The 13,308-nt window shown below is 45.7% G+C and overlaps 1 protein-coding gene across 15 annotated transcripts in view; it reads left to right on the forward strand.

The window, feature by feature from the left end:
• Positions 1-13,308, forward strand: part of PLEKHA5 (pleckstrin homology domain containing A5) — a 220,327-nt gene that overhangs the window by 21,971 nt on the left and 185,048 nt on the right. Inside the window, exon 4 of one of the 15 annotated variants that reach the window (XM_059682328.1) lies at positions 260-309. The exons of the other annotated variants lie outside the window; for them this stretch is intronic. Within the exon in view, the coding sequence (XP_059538311.1) occupies positions 260-266 (7 nt within the window). The 3' untranslated portion in view covers positions 267-309. Of the gene's footprint in view, positions 1-259; positions 310-13,308 lie in introns of those variants that run through there. 15 annotated transcript variants of the gene reach the window in all.

A 13,308-nucleotide genomic window follows, 5' to 3' on the forward strand; every position in this document is an offset into this window, starting at 1 on the left:
ATTTTAATTGAATGGGAAAAAATGAAATTAGCTGAATACTGTGTTACATAATCTTCCAGGCACTGGGATGCAAGGATGAAATAGAGAAGGTCTCCCAACTAGTAGTACTCAGTTTCATAATTGATTTTGATAGTAATTGTTTAGTAATGTGAAAATGTTTACCCTATACCTACTATTTGCTAGGAACCTATGGTACTAGACATTAGGGATAAAAAATTGCATGCTAGGAATGTGATTTTTTTGTTTTTTACTTTTTCAGATTTTGAGAAAACAATTGAATTAGAGCAGTGAAGGCGAACCTATGACACGGGAACTCATTTTTTTGGTTGATTTTTCTTTTGGCATTTAAATATATAAAATAAATATCAAAAATATAAATCTTTGTTTTACTATGGTTGCAAATATCAAAAAATTTCTGTATGTGACACGGCACCAGAGTTAAGTTAGGGTTTTTCAAAATGCTGACACGCCGAGCTCAAAAGGTTCGCCATCACTGAATTAGAGACTACATTCATTGTATTTGCTGTTCTAAGTTCTTGCCTACTTTTTATGTAATTCCTGCTATTTATGGGATGCTTAACTATGCTCCAAGCACTCCGCTGAGCGTTTTATATGCATTAAGTCATTTGCTGCATATGCCATGCAGACCTTCCCACTAGTTATTGAGCACTCAATGTACCTGTCACTGTGTGAGCATTTCATCTCCTTAGGAATGAGGAACCTAAGCCTTAGAGAACTGGCGGAGCTGGGGAACAGGCTTGGAGTGGGTTGGCAGTCGTGGGTCTGTACTCTCCTGCAGAACATCTTTTAGCAATTGAGCTTTATGGTAATATTTTCATCTGCAATAATAAGTGATCTGATTATTTAAAATTCACCAATTTTTTTTTAAAAAGCAACAAGTTTTAAATAATACCCACATATGGAGCTTATTAATCATTTTTTGTAACCTTTGTCATCTCTATTATGATCAGCTTTTTAAAAAATATTTCCAGCCCTAGCCGGTTTGGCTCAGTGGATAGAGGATCAGCCTGTGGACTGAAGGGTCCCGGGTTTGATTCCGGTCAAGGGCACATGCCTGGGTTGCGGGCTTGATCACCAGTGATTCTCATCTTTGATATTTCTATCTCTCCCTCTCCCTTCCTCTCTGAAATCAATAAAAATATATTTTAAAAAAAAGTAAAAAATAAAAAAAATTTCCACACATTTCAACTGATATAGCTGTTGCCATAAATGTAGGATCAAGTTTATAATGAAATTAGAAAAAAAATTAATTCTATAAAATTAGGTTGAAAATTAGTGTATTTTCTTATAATCTCAAGCATCCTGTGTAAAGGTAGTCATCTTAGGCTGATGGCATTAAAAATTGATAGCTTTGAGAAATCTCTATAGTAAAATTTTCAATGTTCCCATTTTGATTTCTTTCGGGTCCAGGCTTCCATTGACATTACAGTTCTCATTTAAAAGAAAAAAAAATACCCTGGCGGGGTGGCTCTGTTGATTGGAGCATCATCTCAAACACTAAAAGGTTGTGGGGTCCCATTTCCATCCACGGCACATACCTAGGTTGCAGGTTTGACCCCCAGTCAGCACATGTGGGAGGCAACCAATCAATGTGTGTGTCTTTCTCTCCCTACCTCTCTCTATCTAGAATCAATAATGAATAAATGGAGAAAAGGGGGGAAGGGGGAACTAGTGTCTAAAGTAGCTATAAGAACACATTCACCTGCTAAGGTATTGCTTCACCTCCATTTGAACATATCTCTGCGTCCTTAATCTCTTTGATTACAGTAAAAATCTTGCTGTAGTTTCTGAAGTGTAAAGAACAGGGCTTTTTGCAATTAGGACTGACCTCAGTCTATATCAGCTTGCTTTATTATTGACTTAATTGTCTTACCTCCGCAAAAAGGGTATGATTTTAATTTGCCCAGCCTTCTTATATTTATACTAGAGGCCCAGCGCACAACAAATGTGCACTGGTGGGAGGGAAGGGGGGCTCCTTCAGCCTGGCCTGTACCCTCTCCCAGTCTGGGACTCCTCGGGGGATGTCCAACTGCCAGCTTAGGCCCACTCTATCCCCCTCCTCCCAGGGAGCAGACCTAAGCTGGCAGTCAGACATCCCCCAAGGGGTCCTTAGTGGTGCTGTGGAGGCAGGAGTGGCTTCCGCCACCACCGCTGCACTCGCCAGCTGTGAGCCTGGCTTCTGGCTGAGTGGCACTCCCCCTGTGGGAGTGCACTGACCACCAGGGGGCAGCTCCTGCATTGAGCTTCTGCCCCCTGGTAGTCAGTGCACGTCATAATGACCGGTCGTTCTGCCGTTCGGTCGATTTGTATATTAGGGTTTTATTGTATAGGATTTTAAGTCATTTATAAGTGATCAAGCATTTCTATCATCCTCTCTGCTTTTACATGGCATTAAATTAGAATTAACTCCTGAATAATTCAACTGATGTTGTACAATTTAGACTATAGACCAGACAGCAAATTACTGAATCTAACATTCTAAGACTTTTCTAGTGTGCCTCTAACTTTCACTGGGCACAAATGGATATTCTCAGCCTCTATCATGAAAAGAGAGTGTTACTATTTAGTAATACAAATTAAAGCACAGCTGGGAATGAAGTTGTTAGCCCAATCTCTCAGACATTATCCTCCCTCTGTTTATTTCCTCCTGTTTGTATTCCTAGAAGCAAACAGCTGCACATTCGACTTGATTCTTATCCCTTTACTTAAAATCTGAACCTCAAAATAAGCAAACTGAGCCTTTAGGCTTAGAAACAATAATATATCCATAATAATAAATTATTTTTTGAAATAGTTGCCCACAATTTCACCATCACCCAATTTCATATAGTTGCAGCCATAATCTACATTCCTTTTTTAGCAGTCTGCTTTTTTCACTGGATGGTTGCTATAACACTTTCTTACAAATCTGCATAGTGATTATAATTTTAACCTCTTCATACTAGGTGGGGCAAAAATAGGCTTACAGTTGTGAGTACAGGAAACAGGGAGTTTATTCTTGTATTGTTATTTGTTAGACATTGTATTATTTTACATACAAACAACTGTAAACCTACTTTTGCCCCACCCTGTAGTATTCCACTTTTAAGCATTTAATTTAAAACTCTGTACAGTTTACTTAGTGCCAAAATAGCATTACTTACAGTAATGAATAGCATTAATTTTAAACTGTTTTTTTCTGGACATTGTACTGATTAAATTTTCTTTTAAAGCCATTTATACTGTGCATATTAGAATAGGTAAAATTTTTCAGTTAAAAGGAAGTCAGGTAAAAGAAAACTTTTAATGTTACCAGTCAAAATTACTACCCTAAGCATTTGCAGTATTCCTTAATTGTAAACATAGGCAAGGAGTGTGTTAGTGGCCTTAGTGAGTTTATTTTTTATGTCTATCCAGGATTGCATGTTCATACCTAGCAATTTATGTATAATTGGCAATAGTAAGCTGTTTATTATAGCAAGATGATGTGGCTCCTTCAGGTGACAGTCTGTCTAGTGGAATTAAGGATACCGTATGGCAGAGCGTAGTCAGCTTCTGTGATTGTTAGTGATAGTCCAGTCCCCCCCCCCCCCCCCATTTTACTTAACATACTGGTATGTATCTATCATCCATGGACTTATTTTATTTTCATTCTGTTAAATCATTTTTTAGCATATGTTAAGTAAATAACTTTTTATAATGTAATGTTTTCTTTCTCCTAAATTTATTTATTGTAACTCATATATATCAAATTCTAGTATTGATTTTTTAAAGTGTGTGTTATTGGGCACTGATAATCACCTCCTCCCCATTCCTGTATCATCATCATCGTTATTTACTTTATAGCCTGATTTTATAGGCCTGGATCATAAATTACTCCTTTCTTTTAAACCAAAGGATTTTTAACTATGGCATTTATATAGCAGCTAAATGGGACATAACAATATATTACGAGAAAAACTTTTTTTTTAATGTAAGTGAAATACATGCTCCTATTGGAACACCTAGAAAATTACTAAAAAAATTACCTATACTCCATCACCTATTTATATAAACTATTGGGAAATAGTCTTTGTTTCCTTCCTGTATATTTACATACATAAGAAATTGGGGTCATAGCATACTGGTACATATTCATAACTTGATTCACTTAATGATTTGGAACATTTTTCTATTAAATAGTCTTTGACATCTTTCTAGTAATTATTAGAAAATCAGTACATGCTGCTGATAAATTCAAGCAATATAAAGGGCTATGAGAAGACTGATAGTCCTACTCTGTCACTCCAGTCCCTTTCTTTCCCCAACCACTGGTGACAGTTTCTTATTCTATACCTAGAGTCCCGGTGCACGGATTCGTGCACTGGTGGGGTCCCTCGGCCTGGCCTGCACCCTCTTGTAATCCGGGACCCCTCAGGGGATGTCAGAGAGCCGGTTTTGGCCCAATCCCTGCAGGCCAGGCCAAGAGACCCCACTGGTGCATGAAACCATGCGCTGGGTCTCTAGTATACATATAAGATCTTTGGTTAATCTCTTCCTGCCCTCCCCCCTTCCCTCTGAGATTCATCAGTCTGTTCCATGTTTTCATGCCTGTGCATTGAGTGTCTGCCCCCTGGTAGTCAGTGTGCGTCATAGCTACTGGTCGAATGGTCAAATGGTTGCTTAGGCTTTTATATATATACTAGGGGCCCGGTGCACGAAATTCGTGCACTGGGTGTGTGTGTGTGGGGGAGTGTCCCTCAGCCCAGCCTGCCCCCTCTCACATACTGGGAGCCCTCAAGCGTTGACCCCCATCACCCTCCAATCACAGGATCGGCCCCTTGCCCAGGCCTGACGCCTCTGACAGAGGTGTCAGGCCTGGGCAGGGGACCCTCATTTCCCCCCATCACTGGTTCTGCCCCCAGCCCAGGCCTGATGCCTCTGGCCCAGGCATCAGGCCTGGGCAGGGGACCCCCAGACCCCTCCGATTGCTGGCTCTGCCCCTTGCCCAGGCCTGATGCCTCAGCCAGAGGCGTAGACCCCCATCACCCTCTGATCGCCTGATCGGCCCCTTGCCCAGGCCTGACGCCTCCGCCAGAGGTGTCAGGCTTGGACAGGGGACCCCCATCTCCCCCCGATCACTGGCTCTGGTCCCCGCCCAGGCCTGAGGCCTCTGGCCCAGGAATCATGCCTGGGCAGGGGACCCCCATCTCCCTCTGATCGCTTGCTCCACCCCCCGCCCAAGCCTGACACCTCTGACCCAGGCTTCAGGCCTGGGCAAGGGGACCATCATATCCCCCCAATCCCTGGCTCAGCCCCCCGCCCAGGCCTGATGCCTCGGCCAGAGGAGTTGACCCTCATCACCCTCCTATCACCAATCACTGGATCGGCCCCCTCCGATCACCAATCACTGGATCGAGTCTGGCCAGTGATTGACCAGGCCTGAGGCGTCCGGCTCGGGCAGCGGGGACCCGCAGCTGCAGCAGCCCCGCGATTGTGGGCTCCGCTTTAGGCCCAGGCAAGGGACCCCTAGCTCCCGGGACTGCCAGCTTCGACTGTGTCCAGCTCCCATCGCTGGCTCCACCCCTACTTCCTGCTATCACTGGCCAGGGCGGCAAAGGCGCCTGATTCTCCGATCATGGGCCCCAGGGCCGCCTTTGCCCTGCCCCCCAGCTCTTAGCTGCCCCCTGGGTTTCCAATCACTGTCAGTGGCAGGGGGCTTCTTCCTGCTTTCCCTTTCGCCTCCCTGCATTGTGCCTACATATGCAAATTAACCGCCATCTTGTTGGCAGTTAACTGCCAATCTTAGTTGGCAGTTAACTGCCAATCTTAGTTGGCAGTTAACTGCCAATCTTAGTTGGCAGTTAACTGCCAATCATAGTTGGCAGTTAATTTGCATATAGCCCTGATTAGCCAATGAAAAGGGTATCGTCGTACGCCAATTACCATTTTTCTCTTTTATTAGTTTAGACTAGAGGCCCAGTGCACAAAAATTTGTGCACTCGGGGGGGGGGTCCCTCAGCCCGGCCTGTGCCCCTCTCGCAGTCTGGGACCCCTAGGGGGATGACCACCTGCTGGATTAGTCCCGCTCCCCGGGGGATAGGGCCTAAGCTGGATGTCAGACATCCCTCTGGCAGCCCGGCAGCCCTCAGGGGAGTCCACTTGCCAGCGGGGAGCAGGCCTAAGCTGCAGTTGGACTTCCTTAATGCTGCTGAGGAGGCAGGAGAGGCTCCCACCACCACCGCTGTACTGGCAGCCATCAGCCTGGCTTGTGGCTGCGCAGAACTCCCCCTGTGGGAGCACACTGACCACCAGAGGGCAGCTCCTGCACTGAGCATCTGCCCCCTGGTGGTCCGTGTGTGTCATAGTGACCAGTCATTCCCAGTCTTTCTGCTGTTAGGGTCAATTTGCATATTAACCTTTTATTATATAGGATAGAGGCCTGGTGCATGGGTATGGGCCGGCTGGTTTGTCCTGAAAGGTGTCCCGGATCAGGGTGGGGGTCCCCACTGGGGTGCCTGGCCAGTCTGGGTGAGGGGCTGCGGGCCGTTTTCAGGCTGGCCAAGCCCCCTGGCGACAGAAGCTCCCAGCGTCTCTCTTTTTTTCTTTTCTTTTTTCTATTCTGGGATTTATTTATTACCTTCTATAATTGAAACTTTGTAGCCTTGAGAGGAACTCAGAGCCGGCCAGGGCGGGCGGGAGGGAAGCTTGGCTTCCTCCATTGCTAGGGGCAACCCAGCCTCCTACTCGCTCCAGCTCCGTGGCACGGCCAGCTGAAAGCAGGTATCTGGGGTTTATTTTTCTTCTGTAATTGAAACTTTGTTGCTTTGAGTGGAGCTCAGAGCGGCTGCGGCAGGCGGGAAGCTTGGCTTCCTCCATCATTGGCGCAACCAAGCCTCCTGCTCGCTCCAGCTCCATGGCTGCCAGCCGCCATCTTGGTTTGGTTGATTTGCATATAGTCGCTCTGATTGGCTGGTGGGCATGGCTCAATGCATAGCGAAGGTATGGTCAATTTGCATGTTTGTCTTTTATTAGTGTAGACTAGAGGCCTGTTGCACAAAAAGATTCATGCAATAGGCCTTCCCTTCCCCTTGCTGCCAGCACCGGTTTTCCTCCTGCACCCGGGACCCAGGCCTTTGCTCCGGCTGGAGCCGCCTTCAAGCCTTCGCGGCTCCGGCCGGAGCCACCTTCAGTCTTCACTCCGCCGCTTTGCGCCTACGTATGCAATTAACCGCCATCTTTGTTGGCGTTTAATTTGCATATATCGCTGATTAGCCAGTGGGAGGTGTAGCAAAGGTACAGTCAATTACCATGTTTGTCTATTATTAGATAGGATAGACTAGAGGCCCGTTGCACGAGTTCATCCACAGGTGGGGGGTCCCTCGGGGTGGCCTGTGGAGATTGGGCCAAAACTTGCTATCCAATGACACCTGCCGCTCCCGCTGCTGCTCCCGCTCATCCTGGCCCCACTGCACCTGCCGTGAGCTCTCGCCTGGTCAGTCCCAATTGGGAGAGGCTTGCGCCGCTGCAGCAACACTCTCCAGCCATGAGCCCTGCGTCTGGCGCCCATCCCGAGGGGGTCAGGAGGTAGGACGTAATTGGCCCTCTGGGAGGGATGGTGGGATGCCCTTGCTGGCCCAGGATCCGGATCCATCCCACTGACGTTCATGCCGGTTGTCAGGAGCCACCTGGCCAGTTTTAATAGTTTCTTCCTTGTGGAGCGTCTAGGGAGGGGAAGTGGCCGCGGTGCCTGAGGCCAACATCCAGGAGGCTAATAGCGCTGTTGGGATCGTGCTGGCAGTGCCAGTTCATTGGTGCCTGGACCATTCTCTGGAGCTTGGACCTGCAGGACTACTGAGGAAGAGTGGCTGCCGCCGGGCTGGTAGGGGTCAGCTGAGTGGCACTCCTGCTATGGGAGTGCAGTGACCACCAGGGGCCATCTCCTGTGTTGAGCGTCTGCCCGCTGGTTGTCAGTGCACATTATAGCAACCGGTCGACTGGTCGTTTGATTGTTTGGTCATTCAGTCAAATAGGCATCCTATCTAATAAAAGAGAAACATGGTAATTAGCGTACCCTTCCCATTGGCTAATCAGCGAGATATGCAAATTAACTGCCAGCCAAGATGGCGGCCGGCAGCCAGGCAGCTTGAAACTAACATGAGGCTTGCTTGCTTCAGTGAGGGAGGACTGCAATGTTCCCCACCTGCCTTGCCGGCCTCTGAGCTTGCAGTTTAAGAAACATTGTAACAAATATAGAAGCTAAACAAAACCCCAGAAACCTACTTTCAGCGAGCCCGGGATCTCAGAGCTGGAGTTCTACATTGTTTCAATTACAGAACACAAAGAAACCAGATACCTGATTTCAGCAGCAGAGGCCTCAGAGCTGGAGCCAGAGCTAAAGCTGGCCCAGAATAAAAAAAAAGAAAGAAAAAAAGGAGCAGTTGGGAGCTTCAGTCACCTACCAGCCTGAAAACAGACCTCAGCCCCTCATCCAGACTGGCCAGGCACTCCAGTGGGGACCCCCACCCTGAAGGATGTATGACCAGCTACAAACAGCCATCATCCCCTCACCCAGGCTGGCCAGGCACCCCAGTGGGGACCCCCACCCTGATCCAGGAAACCCTTCAGGGCAAACCAGCCAGCCCCACCCATGCACCGGGCCTCTATCCTATATAGTAAAAGGGTAATATGCCTCCCAGCACCGGGATCAGCGGAGCCGCAAGGCGTCCCAGCACCGGGATCAGCGGAGATGAGAGGCCTCCCGGCACCGGGATCAGCATGACAGGGGCAGCGCCCTAACCCCCTGATCGCCCTGCGGCTCCGTGTGTGGCAGAGGGCGGGGCCACAACCTCCCTTTCCGCCCTGCTCTGTTCATGACAGGGGAAGGCGGCCCAACCTCCTGATCAGCCCTGTTCTGTGCCTGATAGGGGGAACTCCCCAACCCCCGGATCGCCCTGCGGCTCTGTGTGTGACAGGGTGTGGCACCTCAACCCCCTGATCGGCCTTGCTCTGTGTGTGACAGGGTGCGGTGCCCCAACCCCCAAACCCCCACCACGGGCCCTGCTCTGTGTGTGACGGGGTAGAGCCATAACCCCCCCATCGGCCCTGCCCTGAGTGTGAGAGTGGCGGTGCCCCAACCCCCTGATCGGCCCTGCTCTGTGGGTGATAGAGGGCGGCGTCCCAACCCCCTGATCTGCCCTGTCCTGAGTGTGACAGGGGGTGGTGCCCCAACTCCCCTATCGGCCCTACTCTGTGAGTGACAGTGGGGAGCTCCTCAACCCCCTGATCGGCCCTGCTCTGTGCATGACAGGGGGGAGCTCCCCAACCCCCTGATTAACCCTGCACTGTGCGTGACAGGGTACGGAGCCCCAACCCCCCTGATGGGCCCTGCTCTGTGCATGACAGGAGGCAGCGCCCCAACCCCCTGATTGGCCCTGCTCTGTGCATGACAGGGTAAGGAGCCCCAACCCCCCTGATGGGCCCTGCTCTGTGCGTGACAGTGGGTGGTGCCGCAACCTCCCCATCGACTCTGCCTTGAGTGTGACAGGGGGCGGTGCCCCAACCCCCCAATCAGCCCTACCCTGAGCGTGATTGAGGGTGGCATCGCAACCTCCCGATCTGCCCTGCTCTGTGCATGACAGGGGAAGGCGCCCCAACTCCCCAGTCGGCCCTGCTCTGAGCTCGACCAGGGGTTGCACCTAGGGATTGGGCCTGCACTCTGCCACCTGGGAGCAGGCCTAAGACAGCAGGTCGTTATCTCTCGAGGGGTCCCAGATTGCCAGAGGGCACAGGCCGGGCTGAGGGGCCCCCCCCTCCCCTCCCCCCAGTGCACACATTTTTGTGAACCGGGCCTCTAGTCTATATGTATGTATATATATACACACACATATATATATATATATATATACATATATATATGTGTATATATATATATATATACATATATATATATGTATATATATAGAGAGAGACTAGAGGCCCAGCACGTGATTGAAATCGCGCAAGGAGGCACCCCGCGGGGGGGCCGGGACCCGCGCCTCACCCATGTAGCACTGGCCGCCACGTGTCCGCTGGGGTGGGGGCAGGTGCCCCTGTGTGTTGTGTCTCCGCTCTGGCCCACCCCCAGCCCCAGACTCCCTGCGGCCACTGGGGTGGGGGCAGCATGCAGTCCCCTCCCACCCATCTGCGCTCAGCTTGGCCTGAGCGGTCATGATGCTTGGCTAATTAGCATATTCCCTGTTTATATAGATAGATGACTATGCAGTTTTGTATTATAAAGGTATATCATTATATATTCCACTAGCTTTCTGTTTTCAGTGGTTAGTTAATAATATACCAAATAATTCTTTTGTTATTAAGATAATTTAGTTCTATGAAAAACATCCTTGAACATAAATTCCTTAAGGCATTTTTTTTTCAGATAAGTTCACAGGTGTAGAATTGATGGGTCAACTAGTATGAATTTTAAATTTTTGACATTTTATAATGAGGTCTTTATATATTGAACTTTAATTTTGGGTGGGCACAAAAACTTTATAATCTTAATATTGTGCTAAGTATCATATTTTCTTTGTGACTCAGATTTTATGAATAAACACAAAAATAAAATCAATAATATTAGCATTAATGATAATAGCTTGCATTTATAAAAATAGCAGTAAGGTTTTGTTTTCATTTAAATCAAAGATTTATTATGGAAGCGTCATTCTTTCATTGAAATGTCTGGCTCTTGGTTGTTTTTTAAATTTTAATGAATTTATTGGGGTGACATTGGTTAATAAGATTATATAGATTTCAAGTGTTCAGTTCTAAAATATATGATCTGTATATTGCATTGTATCTTTTAAAAACCTATTTAAGCTCTTAAAGATTCACTTTCCTTATTAGCAGGGGTATATTAATATTTTATGTTAGAAATGTTTAGTACATTCCCTAAGAAAGAGAGTGGAAAAACTTAAATATTTTGATGGAATTTTTTCCTTTTAGTCTTTCACTTAACCCCATTTTTTTAAAGGAAGAAAAAAGCAAATTGCCGCACTCTTGCGCCTCTCTCTCACTCTCTGGCTCGCACACTCTCTTATAGTTTGAGTGAATCATTGGTTTTCACTGGAGAATATTTCAGTAAATGTCATGAAACTTTCATTTGAATTGACCAAAATATGTTTCTCTTGTCTTTTCTAAGGCCAAAATGTTACCTCATTTGTAAGAAAATCCTTTATGTATTAAGAGCTAATAGGTTTAATAGCTATGTATTAAAACACACAATGAACACCCCTTTCTCTCTCCATGATGCTAATGTGCACCCAAGATTGAGAACTATTTTTAACTCTTAGATTTAACAGATAGGATCTTGTTCAAAGAAAAAGTCAACCCCTTTTATAGATTTAAAATGGAACCTTTACTTTTCTAAAAGTGTGTTGGCCATTCTTGTTTCTCCAGGATTAGCAGGTATTGAAATACTATGTTGAGAATGTGCCAGTAAAACAATTTCTGAGAGCAAAAACTTTGGCATTGAAAGAAGAGGATTTACTATAACATATGTGCTTTTGGAAATTAACCAAGATTGAGTATGTGGGTGCCAGCTACAAAACTGAAAATGCTCTTTCCTTCAGGGCAAAGGAAAGAAATATAATCCTGATATTCAAATTAGATATCCCTTTTAAAAAACAAAATGAGTAGATTTTCCTGGGCTCATAAGGTAGTCTTTTGTTCCCATAATAAAGATATGCACACACTCAAGTAAATGGGGAGGGGGTAGAACAATTACCCCAAAAAACATTATTCGTCTAATGTAAATCAGATCTTTTAACTTCTGAAAAGCAATTTTATTCTGATGCAATTATTTGGGGGAAATGCAGGAAGTTTACAGTTAGGTTTATTGTTTTAGCAATTGCTTTATATTTACATCAAAATACAAGCTTATTTTAATGTATAATGGAATTAGTATACATTTGCCTTAGTTTAAGTTTTTCCTTAATACACAACTTATATTTAAGTAATTTGAATGAGAGGAACAAGTTGCTATTCCAACTTTCATTTTATTCCCACTGGAAGTTTTTCAGCACTGAATGCCTTTGTTCAACAATTACTTATTGAGCTTCTATTATGTGCCAGGTGAACTTTTTTTTTCTGCCAGCCTCTTGGTAGATTATTTTAAAAAGATGACCACTAATTCATTCCATTATTCTTTCACTAGAGGCCCAGTACATGAAATTCGTGCATTGGGGGGTGGGGGGGAAGGGGGGCGGGTAAGGTGGGGTCCCTCAGCCCGGCCTGCAACGATGCCAGCATCCCACACCCCAGCTGTCCTCTGACCAGAGGCCTGCCTGCCCGCCATCCCTCCCTCCCTCTGCGGACTGGGGTGCGCGGGACACTGGGGCTCGTCGCCTGGGGGTGGATCCAGCTGTGCCGCTCGCCTGCCGCTTTCCCCCCTCCCCCCCGGTGGGGCTGACAGGACCGGACACTCCAGCAGCAGGGCTGAGGGGACTGGGCGCCACCATCTTTGTGGCAGAGTGATGGTTAATTTGCATATTACCCTTTTATCAGATAGGATAAGAAATGGATTTCTTAATTTTGACTCCTCTTTCTTATAAGAGTGTTATATTGAACACTTTGGGAGGAAATATTTTCTGTTGAGGCAATTAGGCAAAGAAAATGGGTTATTTGTGGGTAAATCAATTTTTCTTGAACATGGAATTGCTGGATATAATTAATTCATTCCTTCAACTCATTTTTATGAAAACTTTTTTTTCTTATAGTATAATTTTAAGATGTAAAGAAACCAAAATTATAAAGAAGCTTCTCTATATGTACTATCTAGTCCAGCCATTCAGGTTTAGGATCTAATTACCTTTTTTTTCAGATTGCTTTGTGAATGTAAGGTACAAAGCACTTAAATATTTCCTCTCATAAGAATGTGGACCTTACAAAAAATGTTGGGTAGAAATTTTATTCCAAATGTTATATTAGGAAGGGTGTGATAAAATAGTACTTGAAATTATAGAGGGGGTGAAAATAAGATGGTATAATTAGGCAAGTAATAATTTAGGAAGTATAGAAGGGTCAACCTCCACAGTTACTTTGGAAAAATATAGTAGGCCTTTTAATTTTAGTGTTTACAGTCTTGATGTGTCATTTCATCCTAGTATTTTGAAGTAGCAGTAAGCTGTTACATTCTTATTTGAACATTAATTATAGAATAACAAAGTGTTTTTTTAAAGCTAATTTTTGCTCATAAGTCAGTAAAAATACTCTAATTTTACATTTTATAAGCCATACCTACACAATTTTTGCTGTATCTTTTAAAAGAATAACATTATATCATGTAAA

Source organism: Myotis daubentonii, chromosome 2 (genome assembly GCF_963259705.1).
Source record: "Myotis daubentonii chromosome 2, mMyoDau2.1, whole genome shotgun sequence".
In the NCBI taxonomy this organism is placed as follows: domain Eukaryota; kingdom Metazoa; phylum Chordata; class Mammalia; order Chiroptera; family Vespertilionidae; genus Myotis; species Myotis daubentonii.